At 40.9% G+C, this 12797-nt stretch overlaps 2 protein-coding genes across 3 annotated transcripts; both read right to left on the reverse strand.

Annotated features, from left to right (window-relative positions):
* Positions 1–330: 330 nt before the first annotated feature.
* On the reverse strand, positions 331–5873 carry LOC311222963 (uncharacterized protein). Of its 2 annotated transcripts, none has more exons than XM_084307637.1 (5): positions 5478–5873; positions 4672–4835; positions 4270–4506; positions 3317–3526; positions 331–798 (listed from the first exon to the last, which is right to left on the reverse strand). In XM_084307637.1, exons 2-5 carry the CDS (start codon positions 4709–4711, stop codon positions 602–604), a joined length of 684 nt encoding a protein of 227 aa, XP_084163763.1. In that variant the 5' UTR covers positions 4712–4835; positions 5478–5873; the 3' UTR covers positions 331–601. The 2 variants fall into 2 exon arrangements, with proteins under 2 accessions (XP_084163763.1, XP_084163762.1); XM_084307636.1 differs by having other exon boundaries at positions 5474–5873.
* A 3087-nt stretch (positions 5874–8960) lies between these two features.
* LOC311247985 (immediate early response 3-interacting protein 1-like) lies at positions 8961–12481 on the reverse strand. Its single transcript, XM_084337952.1, has 3 exons — positions 12329–12481; positions 9729–9830; positions 8961–9581 (listed from the first exon to the last, which is right to left on the reverse strand). Exons 1-3 carry the CDS (start codon positions 12417–12419, stop codon positions 9526–9528), a joined length of 249 nt encoding a protein of 82 aa, XP_084194078.1. The 5' UTR covers positions 12420–12481; the 3' UTR covers positions 8961–9525.
* Between the last annotated feature and the right edge of the window lie 316 nt (positions 12482–12797).

Genomic DNA, 12797 nt, shown 5'->3' on the forward strand with positions numbered 1-12797 from the left:
GTAGTGTGGTAGTGAAAGGGTTAATACAGGGCATCTGGGAGAACAACGGATGTCCCTGTACATCCAAACACGGTAGAACCATCGTCTCCCTGATTCCACCAACAATGGCCTTGCTCGTTCAGGGGAGCATGAAAAAGGCCCCTCTCTTGTAACTAAATGTATTATGATTAATAATACAGGAGAAGAGACTTCACATACATGTAGGCAGTGAACAAGAATATCAAAGGGATCAAATATTCAGAAGTCTCTGGTCCCTGTGGGGGACTTGTGTCCGCATTAGTTGAAGCATGGTCTAGTAGTACACTGGTTGACATGGCATCAACGTGCAAATGTATTTCTTCTATTTATCTATGGAAAACACAACATAAGGCTAATAAAAACGAATTATCTGGGATGAGAGACTAGGAAGAAATCAGAGGAGAGAGTGTTGTATTGTGTATTTTTACCCACAGAAATATGTTGTTGCAATATCAAAGGCAAATAACTGTGTTTTACATAATTTATTAGACAGTGCAGTGTACAGTACCAACAACTGTAGCAGAGAGATCTGGAAATGTTTACAAAATATAGAATGGAGTTTTTCTATGATTATAAATACTGTTCAAGTCCTACTGATCACTCCTGCCATGTGTGGTATCCCGGTTCTACACTGCTCCACTTGAAAGCTGAGGCTCTGGGGAGAGGACTGAACATCCTCTGACGTGGTCTCCCAGAACCTGACCGCCACCTTCCCTGGCACCAGTGGGGGCTCCTTGAATTGGACAGTAATGGAGACAGGGGCTGTGACGGCTTTAACCCCTGATAGAGAGATAACAGAATGATCGAGAATCAGCATTTTGAGAAACATTTGGGGAATGTTGCTTAAAAGAACACGCCAACATTTTGGGAAATTAGGTTATTGTCTTCTCCAGAGAGAGACAGTTTCCTCTCTGTGTGTTCAGCAGAAAGCTATCTGGCTGCATGTTAGCCTAGCTTAGCACAATGAATGGAAGCGGACAGTGCTAGTTAGCCTTCGGGGAAGAGGTTGGACAATGCCTAGGCTAACCGGCAATGTCCGCTTCGATTCATTGTGCTAAGAATGAATGAATGAATGAATGATCTTTATTGTCATTATCACAATGTTACAACGAAATTTTAAATGCAGCCCTAGGTGCTAGCAGTCACAGTCCTAGATAATAAAAACAGTCCTAAACACAGTATTAAAATAATAAAAACAAGAGTAAGACATAATAGACATAGACATACAAAGACATACATGTTAGCTAGGCTAACATGCAGCCAGATAGCTTTCTACTGAACGCACAGAGAAGAAACTGGTATCTATCTTCTTGTCTCTCTCTCTGGAGAAGACGGTAAGCTAATTTCCCAAAATGTTAGCGTGTTCCTTTAAACAACTTGCAAAATGCACTCATTGGTACCACATCTGAGCAATGCTTATTTGTATTATACCTATTGTTTAACAGGACTTTTATGCTATGGAATGTGTACATGTATCTCCATGTATCTCCACCGCTATTAACTGCTTTCCCAAATGCAACAGCTGCAGGCAGTTCTGTGCAAGACACAATTTGGATGGATTTAGTTCCAAGTTGTAAAAGAGGTGGTTGGTAGCAGACAAATGCATCAGAACCTGATTTCAAACAATCTGTGTTACATTGACATAACAGCACAGGATGAAGGGGAGAAGAACAAATCAATCCCACAGCATGTCATTATGGGCGCAGAGAGTTCAAATGTTGCTCCATGCATTGTTGGTTACATTTAATAGACAGTGTCTGCAGTGTTACTGTTCCTTAATGTAACGTTACTGTATGTGGTTGGAATCCTGCAAGTTTGAGTTCTCTCATGTACGTCCATATGGAGCCTAAGCAGCCCAGACATAGTGGGGAAATATATTTTTTTTAAAAGGACCTTTAGTTACTAAATACTTGTATGGTGACTGGGGCTGCCCAGTCTTAGCCACTTAATCAACTAATCTGTCATTAGGGTATTTTGTAACTAAGACTTGTTAAGTAGATTCATAATCTTTATGCTTTTTTTTAATGTTGAATAACTTATTAGTCATTAGCCCTTGAAAATGATAAACAAATGATGAGCACTTTGTTCACAGTAGGCTTTGGTTCCCAATAAGAACTTCTGCATGACTGCATTCATTTGTGGAATGACAATAATGTGGGAATACGCAATTTTATAGTTTTGTCAATTTAAAGTGGTTATCCGCATGATCCTAATTGTGTTTGTTTTGGTGACATTTATCGTAATAAGCAATCATTTCTGTTGCTTTTTTTGCAATGTATTTATTTGCTTTCCATCTTGAAAATTCCCACTAACTACAGAGTTAGTCTTCTATTCATTCCAAACAATCTGCTGTTACTGCTGGTGACATAAAACACATCACTTCCAGTGTGCCAGATGATTTTAAAGGAAATGTCCTACCAGGCACCAGTGTTTTAGAAGAGAGTAGCAAAATAGACATGTATGTATATGAAAATGTGTAGAAATTATTACTTTAAAGCTGCATTGTGTAACTTTTTCACAGAAAGATTTAGCCTATTTAGTGAAATCTAAGTCCTTAGTTGGGCTGAATAATAATAATAATAATAATGATAATGGATTGGATTTATATAGCGCTTTTCTCTGACTCAGAGCGCTTCACAGAGTCCATTATTCGTTCATACACAGTCATACCGGTGGTGGTAAGCTACAATTGCAGCCAGAGCTGCCCTGAGGCAGACTCACGGAAGCGTGGCGAATAATCATCGCCTACGGCCCCTCCGACCACCACCAACATTCATTCACATGCATACACATTCATACGAGGCAAGTAGGTTAAGTGTCTTGCCCAAGGACACAACGGCAATGGGATGGACATGGGCTTGAGCGGGATTCGAACCACCAACCATTCGATCATTGGACGCTCCGCTCTACCCCTGAGCCAAGCCGCCCCAAATAAGACCAAACCTTCCCATCAGCAACACAAGAAACCCAGTGGAATTGCCCATAATGGCCTGACGAGTGACACAAAGTCTTCTCTGCAAATGGGATATATATTATTTATGTATTATAACTACCTAAAAGGCTGCAGTCTCCTTTCAAGTGCATACATGTTGAATCTCTTGCTTGAATAAAAAAGAAAGTGTTCATGCTGTTTTCTCTTCCTCCTTGTTGTGAAAGTTACACAGTACAGCTTTAAATCAACTATTTGATTAGTCTACAAAATTCTACGAGTATTAGTAGAGTATGAATATCTTTAGGAACAGAGAGCCCTAATGATGACATATCACTTCACAAGTGAAGGAAACACTATGTACAGTACCTTTGTGCTTTTCAATCTCAGCCAGGCAAACAGACAGCATCCATAGGCTGAAGGGGGTGCGGCAGGTGTAGCCCAGTAGTGTGGCTGGTAGAGCGAGGAGGCGATGAGGGGAATAGTCTGTGAACGACCAGACACACCTCAACCCTGTGCTCCAGGGAACTCTGACATCTGCCCTCTTCATATTGGCTGGCATGGAGCCTTCTGATTGGCCTGTCAAAAACAAAAGGTAATATAGCTAATCAACACTCCTACGCAGGGAATTGGACGACGTTCCACTGTCAAACATCTCTGCCCAAATACCTTTGCTCGTATTATTTGCCCTTAACATATTGAATAAATAATATTATATTATTGTTCTCTCCCATATTTTTTTGTCGCTTTTATAAATAAGAACCGATTTAAAAAAAGAAAAAAAAGTTATATCATTTAACTTCACAGCATCTGTGCAACCTTGTTTATTCACGGTGTCCATGGAAACGACAAACGCAGCCATAAAGTTGTAGTTTCTTCATGCAGAAAAGACATAGCATTATTAGTCTGTTTAGTTTTCACTGCATAACTCATAAATGTTCAGCACTTCGGGCTGCAATTCTTGTATGAAAGGTTCTATACAAATAAAATGTATTGTTACTTTTATTATTATTAACAACAGAATTATGATCCACAATATAACCACATTGAATGACAATAAACTATAATATTGAATTACTGCCCAGTCCGAATATCTATGTATGTGATATCCTACTGTCATTGTCATAATAGATTGATGCGTATTTTCACCAAGACAAATTCCTGTATGTCCATTATATTTAGTTGGTGGTGGCGTCTCTAGTTCTGATTCTATTCCACCCTACTGAAACGTATGAGCCATCACTGTATTCTTGATTGACTTGTCTGGTATAATAACGGCAGAAAAGAAAAGAAAAGTTGGCCCAAGATTCATGACCACTCACTTTGGATTTCACCTCTGGGTCTGGTTGCCTTGTGGAACTTGTTCATGGACAGCAGTGTCAGTACGCTCTCCCAAACCAACTGGTTGGAACGTGAGGTGGCAGATAGTGAGATGTCCACCTCCACTCCTGCATCCACAAGTCGGTACTCCAGGACTCTGGCTTGCAGCGTGAACGGACCCTTCTTCAGCTCATCTATTGGCTGTAGGGTTTTCAAACTCTGGTGAACACGGATCAGTCCTGGGAAACCGATGGTAAGCACCGTCACACGTGATATCAACACCACTTGAGTATATTTGAATTGAAAGTCTAATATTTCTAAATTAAATGCTTCATGGCAAAACTGTCATTTGTAATATGCAATTAAACAAAACCTTTGGACCACTCTTGACTAGGAGGGCTTACCCAATGGGCTCAACCTGAAGCCAGTGGCAGATATGACCATGAGTAGCAGTCTGAGACAGAGGATCTCCGGGAAGCACAGCGGGATGTCCCTGTATTCAGCGTCTGGATAGTCCCAACCATAACCTGCAGCACTGCAGAACCTCCTCAGCAGTGGAGTTTCCAGCCTGGATGTTAATATGCACAGCACACCATGGAAAATCATCCAGATCCATTCAACAGAACAATAAAGTATGCTTATATTATAGGACTCTTACTAGTTTGTACAGTGTCTGCCCCTTCGAATGTATATGATCTGTGAAAAATATGAAAATGGGGGACCCTGATGGAAACAAGACAAACGTCTTTCTCAGGTCTGCATCCCCTTAACAAATGTATGTATTGAGCCGTACTGTATTGTACCCATTCTGCAATCTGTTAAATAAAGTTTTCATTCATTCATTCATTCATCTCTTTTTCTTAAACAGTACTCTATAAATGTCTTGATGAATGGAACATGGAGGACCCTGATGTAAACAAGACGAAAGTCTTTTTCTGGTTTTGATTGATTGAAAATTGTATTAACATATTGCAGAATGGGTACAGTACAGTACAGCTCAATACAAATAATTGTTAAGGGGATGCAGACCAGAAAAAGACGTTAGTCTTGTTTACACCAGGGTCCCCCCCCCCCTGGTCTGCATCCTCTTAGCAGTTGTGTGTATTGAGCCGTACTGTATTTGACCCATTCTGCAATCTGTTAATAACGTTTTCAATCAATCAATCAATGTCTTACTCCTATACATTATTTGGAACCATACCCTACCTACAGTTGAGGGCAGTGTAGGCAACATCACGATTCTCTTTCGCATCTCTTGTGTACAAGTGGCCTGGGCTTCTAGAAAGAGCTTTGATTAAATATTTGACGAAGAGGTACCCGAAACTTGGAAGGCTGTGATTACAGTTTACGACGCAAACTTTTAACAGTTTATGGGAACAATACATTTGCGTGTAAAATAAATAAACGGCACAGACGGGGAGCGTTGCAATAATGCAGCTCTGCGCGTTTCCCATAGTCGCGCTTTTCGAATTACAATGCTGGTAGTTTGGTATGTTGTACAAAGGTTCCAAGTTATTATATTATATTGCATTTCATCCTGTGCAATCAGTTGGAAAGGTCACAGAAAGCTGCACGGGACAAAGGTAAAAAGATCCACCACCATAGTTGTGAACGTACGGAGTGCGCTTTAGGACAATCAAAGTACGTTTTTCGAAGAAGGACGCGCGCCGGCGGGCGTTATTTTTTTCCGTGGCCGCATTTTGCGGAGACGCTCTCTGATTGGCCACTGACGTTTCTGGTGCGCCCAATCGTGTGACGCCTGTTTCTACGCCGGTTGCTTATTGCTTATTAACAGCGGAGGAGTGCTGCCGAGTGCTTCCGCGTTTTCCCTGATTGGCTGCAACACGCCCCGCGGCAGGCGCGGCAGCCGCAGAGCGGAGCGGCAGAGCTTGCGGCATTATGTAGCCGTAATCCGCGATGATTTTCATTCGAAGCTTAGCTCACCTGGCAGGTGACAAGTTCAAATCCCATCGATTTTTTTTTTTTTTTTTTTTTTATAAACATGTATTCTTTCGCCGGTTAAGGTTAGGCATGGTTAAGGTTAAGGTTAAGGTTAGGCATTGTTTCGGAGTTGGTTAAGGTTAGAAGGGTTAAGTTTAGGCGCTGTTAAGGAGCTGGTTAAGGTTAGCGTTTGTCTTAGAGAATGGCAATAGACAGCCTATTTCCGCACTGCCGCTCTCTCGCGCTGCCGCGGTCACATGGTCACATTGTCACATTCTTGCACTCCTCCGCTGTTAATAAGCAACACGCACACCGGTTAAGCTTAGGCACTTCGAAGTTGGTTAAGGTTAGAGTTTGTCTTAGAGCATGGCGATAGAACACCAGCCCTGATTCCAAACTCTAACCATAACCAACTTCGAAAGGGTCGCCTAAGCTTAACCAGTGATAAACTAGGCGTTAGGTAGTTTGCTGCTGTTCGACGCGGAAATGTGCAAAGACACAGCTCGTCACGCACATGTCAGTGGCCAATCAGAGAGCGTCTCGGCAAAATGCGGCTACAGAAAAAAATTACGCCGCCGGTGGGCGTCTATTCGAAACCCAACCGGTTCATGCTTCCGTGTTCGCGTTTTGCAAATCTGATTGGCCACTGCCGTTTCTGGTGCGATCTGATTGGCCACTGACGTTTCTGGTCATGTGACATGTGCGCCGAATCGCGTGACGCGCCCATTTCCGCCTCACCAGCAGCAAACTACCTAACGCCTAGTTTATCACTGGTTAAGCTTAGGCGACTCTTTCGAAGTTGGTTATGGTTAGAGTTTGGAATCAGAGCTGGCGTTCTATCGCCCTGCTCTAAGACAAACTCTAACCTTAAGTTAACCAACTTCGAAAGAGTGCCTAAGCTTAACCGGCGAAAGAACTTGCCGTCACACGATTGGTGCGACCAGAAACATCAGTGGCCAATCAGAGCGCAAAACGCGAACACGGAAGCATGAACCGGTTGGGTTTCAAATAGACGCCGCCGGTGGACTAGAGCAGTGGTTCCCAAAGTCGGGGTCGCGACCCAAAGGTGGGCCGCGAGCAGCCACGGATGGGCCGCGAGATGATTAAAAAAAAAAAAAAAAAAAAAAAAAAAAATTATTTTAATTTTTTTTGTCAGGCCACTGAACTTAGAAGCAGGCCAGGACAGTGTTTCTAGTTGTATTCTAAAATTCTATTATATTGTATTCTAAAATGTGACTATATGGTTTTATATTAACTTAATAAATAAACAAAAACGAAAAATCTACTTATTTCAACGAACATTTCAAACTAAATAACAGATTATGCACATAAAACGCTGAAAACAACCGAAGCAACAATAGTATTTTAATGAGGCTATTATTATTATCATTATTATTTTGCAACAAGTTAGCCCTCTTATAAATAGCACATATAAATGAATAACTAACTTGAACTAACTTAATAGGATTGAAGTGATATTTGGCTTAAAAAATCGGTCACCTAAAAAAAAAAAAAGCCAGACGATGTGCATTGGGCCGCGGCTCTCTGACGCCTTATTTTCTGGGCCCCGGCCTGAAAAGTTTGGGAACCCCTGGACTAGAGTACTAGACTAGAGCTTCGAGATTAGATATTAGGCTCTACAGTGTAATTTCCCCAAGATCATAGGGAGGACATTTAGGAGCATTATCTGCGAAGATAATTGAAAATGCCTATCCCTAATTTAAACATTTCCACATGCTCCTTTTTAAATTGTCTAAGTAGTACAAGTTTATTTTAGGAATACATTAATCAAATCAAATGTATTTGTAAAGCCCGCAATCACAAGTTAATGTCCCCATGGGTGAATGAATGAATGAATGAAAACTTTATTTAACAGATTGCAGAATGGGTACAATACAGTACGGCTGGACAAGTCTTCTTTTTATTTAGTTTTTATCTCTCTTTCTCCGATTTTTCTGTTTTCTCCCCGTCCCAATTTAGTCATTGTGCCAATTCCCCCCCCCCTCCCCTACCTGGTTGTTGTGCGCATGTTCTCCTACTGGTCGGTACAAGGGAACCCTGAAGTATCCGCACGTTTCCTCCTACACGTGCGGCGACAGCCAGTGGCTCTCTTCTCACCTGGCAGCGAGGGCTCTCATTGGTGAAGTGTAACGCGTGGGAGGTCACGCTGCCTTCCTCAAGTCCTGCCTCCGCTGAGCAAGCGCCCAGACCTGACCTGTAGGCGTCGCTGTCCACAACGCCAGTTTCCCACCCACGGCTTCCCTCCCCCTAACCCAGCCAAACAAGTTAGTATAGCGATCAGCCCAAGCCAAGGCAATGCTGACTCCAGGAGTCGAGACCGCAGTCTCTTGCATTGGTGACGAGCACAATCTCCGCTACGCCACCTGACCACCAGGACAAGTCTTCTTTAAACAAGGCAAGAAGAAACATCACAATAAATCAAGAACAAAAAACCCACCATGAAATCCAAAACACTCCCAGACATACCCCCGCGAAGGTAAGGAAAAACTCACTAAAAAACCTAGCAATAGGAAAAAAGCACCACAGGCAATGTGGAGGAGAGAAACCTTAGAAGGGCCGTTCAAGGGGGCCTTCTTGGATGTCAGTGATAGTAGTGTTGCTATGGATGATGGGTGGAGAATAAAACTGGCGCAACTGAAACAGTATCACTGTAGAACCCTGGATATATGTAAAAGAAAAAAATATATATACATATAATAATAATTATAATAAAAGAAGACGTTAGAAGTAATAAAAGTTCAAAACAATTTATTTGTCAAGAACATCAGTTGGCTTTTGGCAAAGAGCCAAACATAATTTAATATTCTTCAGTACAATATTCATTTGATAACATAACATGTTTACAGTAGGTCCGAACATGACATTAAATCATAGTCGGAATCAAATAGATTTTTCTAGAAAGGTTGGAAATTATATATATTTTTTTTTTATTATTGCTTAAAGATGCTCAAATCAGACGTATGTAAACTATTACCAATTCACTCTACTATTCAAAATAAAGTGGGATTTGAATGTGCGAGAGACATCAGATGACAATCTTCCAGTAGCCACAGGCACTTATTTTCTTTTGAATCATTGTGCTGTAGATACGTAGGTCTCTATATATAAACTGTAATTGGAGTTAACGCCTATCCATGTTCATAAAGGTTTATGATACATAAAGCTTGAAGTATGTGTGTGCGTGCGTCTTCATGTTGCAGAATGGTTCCCGAGGCCTTCTCCCGGCGGCGGCTTGTGTCATCATTATCATCATCATCATCATTGCACTTCCAGTTCTTGTCTACATTCACTTCTGTTCATCCGAATAGTAGCAACAGCACGATGCAGATGGAATTCACTGCTATCAAGGGCACTGCAAGTCAATAGATACCGGCCAAGTCAGAACAACACAAAGATGTGGTCACTTGTTATAAAGAGACCCCCCCCCCACACACACACACACACTGTTGGAATGTGTCATAGAGTCATAATAGGGAAATGTATAATGTGTTTATCTTACCTCTCATGACTGTTCTGACAGAGCGGATGAGATTCATGAGCTGCACTTTGATGCCTGGTTCATCACCAAACCCCCCAACACTTTGGTCAACTCCCCATCCAACTAAAAATCAAACACATACAGTTCATTCCGTAAGTCAAGAGTAGAGTGAATATTTTGTTGTTGTTTAGGGCTACGTACTCCAGCACATTGGATAAAAATTTTTAACAGTGATTGTATGAGGTTAAAGTGCAGACTTTCAGCTTTAATTTGAGGTTGTTTACATCCATTATCAGGGGAACAACTGTGTAGACATACAGTACTGGATACCTGTATGTCATGTATTGTCATAAATGTCATGATATATATCTGTATCTCTGTATGGCCCACGTAAATGTCCAAACCCCCCCTCCCAATGTACAGTTTCCTCCCCCTTGTATGTATATATTTTCTGTTAGGATCTGTTTAACAGTACTGTATATTTGCATATCTTGTGCGTCACAAATGTAACAGTACTGTATACGTGTATGTTATGTATGTCAGAAATGTCATAATATCTGTATGTTGCGTATGTCATTAATGTTATTATGAATTGAAAATGAGGGACCCTTATGTAAACAAGACGAAAGTCTTTCTCTGGTCTGCATCCCCTTAACAATTGTGTGTATTGAGCCGTACTGTATTGTACCCATTCTGCAATCTGTTAAATAAAGTTTTCAATCAATCAAGGGCTAGGGATGTCCTGATCAAGTTTTTGTTGGCCGATCCGACTAGTCATTTAATGAGTAATCTGTATCTGCCAATACAGAGTCCTGATTCGATATTTGTATGTTCCTAAATAATACAGCTGCACACTTCAAATATATTAACATTAATAAAAACCAATCCAATGTAGGTAAGATATGCTTGGTAATTGAAGCTATACTTAAAAGAAAATAATTGCCTACAAGTAACAGTTTTCCCTGAATGGTTTTCATAACTCATAATAAAAAATAATATTTTTTTAAAAAGGACTGGAATTTGATCAGGCTTAATTTAGGTGATACTGATCAATGAAAATATGCCATGATCGGCTCTGGGTCCTTTTTATACATTGTTCCCCTTTTAGTCCACAGATCTTTTGCAATAAATTATTGAGTGAAGTCTTAAACCCTGATGTAGTCATTCAAAGTTATTTAATCTTTCCTACAAAACAAAGCAGAGTCCAATGCTCCTCAATCAATCCAATTCTCCATCAGAATCCTATGGGGTGTGTAGTCGCCTTCTGAGTGCTGTGTTGTTCAGTCCCTTAGGGTTCAAAGAAAATATAAATCATCACCCCCCTGTCATTAGTGTAGTGAAAGTACAGATAGGTGTGAGAGTCAATGGTGAAATCAGACAGGAAAGTCACTGACAAATAATGCAACTATGCATACTTTAACCCTTTCACTACCACACTACAGAAGGTTTAACCTTTCACTACCACACTACAGAAGGTTTTAAGTGAAAGGGTGAACTTTCTGTAGTGTGGTTGCGAAAGGGTTAACCTATTGTGGTCGTGTGGCAGTGAAAGGGTTAACGCTTTGGTAGTGAAAGGGTTCATTTGTTGTGACAGGAGGGTGATTTATTTTTTCTTGGAACCCTGATGGAGAGTCCACTGTACATATTGATTGATAATGAAAACGTTATTAACAGATTGCAGAATGGGTACAATACAGTTAAGGGGATGCAGACCAGAGAAAGACTTTCGTCTTGTTTACATCAGGGTCCCCCATTTTCAATTCATCATAACATGACATACAGATAGACAGTACTGCTACATTTATGACATAGGCCTACCAGATTTACAAATACAGTACTGTTTGTGATACAAAAAGAGTCCAAAAAAGAGAGTATACATTTGACGAAGATAAAAGCCCATTAAGTCACATTCAAATATATTGAGGGGCATTGGTCTCTCTGCTTTGTTAGCAGGAAAGACAAAATCATTTCACGAATGAACACTTATTCAGGCAGACGTTGACTGCTAAGGATGTTATTTTGTACAATACAACTCAAACGGAAGCACTGTGTATATCAAGGGTTACAATTCCAATTCACCCAATATGGATGTAAACACCCTCAAAAACTAATAGTCTTCTGCACTATTAATTTCATAGTTATTGTTCCATTTCAAATACAATGTGTTGGAGGGAGTACATACTTACTTAGCATAAACAACACATTTCATTGACTGTAACGCAGATGTAAGGATTGCACATTATGATGAATTGAAAATGGGGGACCCTGATGTAAACAAGACGAAAGTCTTTCTCTGGTCTGCATCCCCTTAAGTTAACAATTATTGAGCTGTACTGTACTGTACCCATTCTGCAATCTGTTAATAAACTTTTCAATCAATCAATCAAACAGTGTATAAGTTAACGTCAACGACGGTGCATTTAGCAAAACACTCAATATAAAGGGCAAGGCAACTGGCTCTCTTATCACATATTAACGCTATGTTGAAACGTGACTGTCAGAAACTGAAATAAAGTTAGATGATTATTAGCTAATGCAAAAGCCGCTAGCCAATATTTGGTAACGTTTACCCGTTAGCGGACATTTCGAGGACGGCAGTTCATTACAAACGAGTCACTTACTTTTACTTAAAAACCTCTCTTCATGCAACACAGCGACCGCATTTACACACAGAATGACCGCTTGAATAAGGGAATAGAACGTAAACGCCATGTCTGTTAGTTTAGCAACACAGGCGAGCTGTGTTTACTTCTGACGTAGCCTACGGAGGCCGACGATGGACACACGTTATGACAGCTTGTAGCGCTGCGTTATTTCTTTTCGTAGCGCATTTCTGGCAAGACGCTCTGATTGGCCGACGCCTGTTTCTACACTGGTTAAGATAGGCACTCTTCGAAGTTGGTTAAGGTTAGAGTTTGTCTTAGAGCGTGACGGCAAGTTCTTTCGACAGTTAAGCTTAGGCACTCTTTCGAAGTTGGTTAAGGTTAGAGTTTGTCTTAGAGCATGGCGATAGAACGCCAGGTAGTTTGCAGGCTGTTCGACGCGGAAATGGACAAAGACACATCTCGTCACACGATTGGGCAAACGCGT

This window comes from Notolepis coatsorum (assembly GCF_963971535.1).
Source record: "Notolepis coatsorum genome assembly, chromosome: 2".
In the NCBI taxonomy this organism is placed as follows: Eukaryota; Metazoa; Chordata; class Actinopteri; order Aulopiformes; family Paralepididae; genus Notolepis; species Notolepis coatsorum.

Bases quoted from the DNA above. Each gene is read 5' to 3' on its own strand.
- LOC311222963 (XM_084307636.1), bottom strand. From the start codon at position 5,721: ATGGGAAACGCGCAGAGCTGCATTATTGCAACGCTCCCCGTCTGTGCC. The intron at 4,507-4,671 runs GTAAGCCCTCCT...TCGGTTTCCCAG, and splicing joins CTTCAGGTTGAGCCCATTGG to GACTGATCCGTGTTCACCAG. The intron at 3,527-4,269 runs GTGAGTGGTCAT...TGTTTTTGACAG, and splicing joins ACCCAGAGGTGAAATCCAAA to GCCAATCAGAAGGCTCCATG.
- LOC311247985 (XM_084337952.1), bottom strand. From the start codon at position 12,419: ATGGCGTTTACGTTCTATTCCCTTATTCAAGCGGTCATTCTGTGTGTA. The intron at 9,831-12,328 runs GTAAGTGACTCG...TTTGATTTTTAG, and splicing joins AGAGAGGTTTTTAAGTAAAA to TTGGATGGGGAGTTGACCAA. The intron at 9,582-9,728 runs GTAAGATAAACA...ATTGACTTGCAG, and splicing joins TGTCAGAACAGTCATGAGAG to TGCCCTTGATAGCAGTGAAT.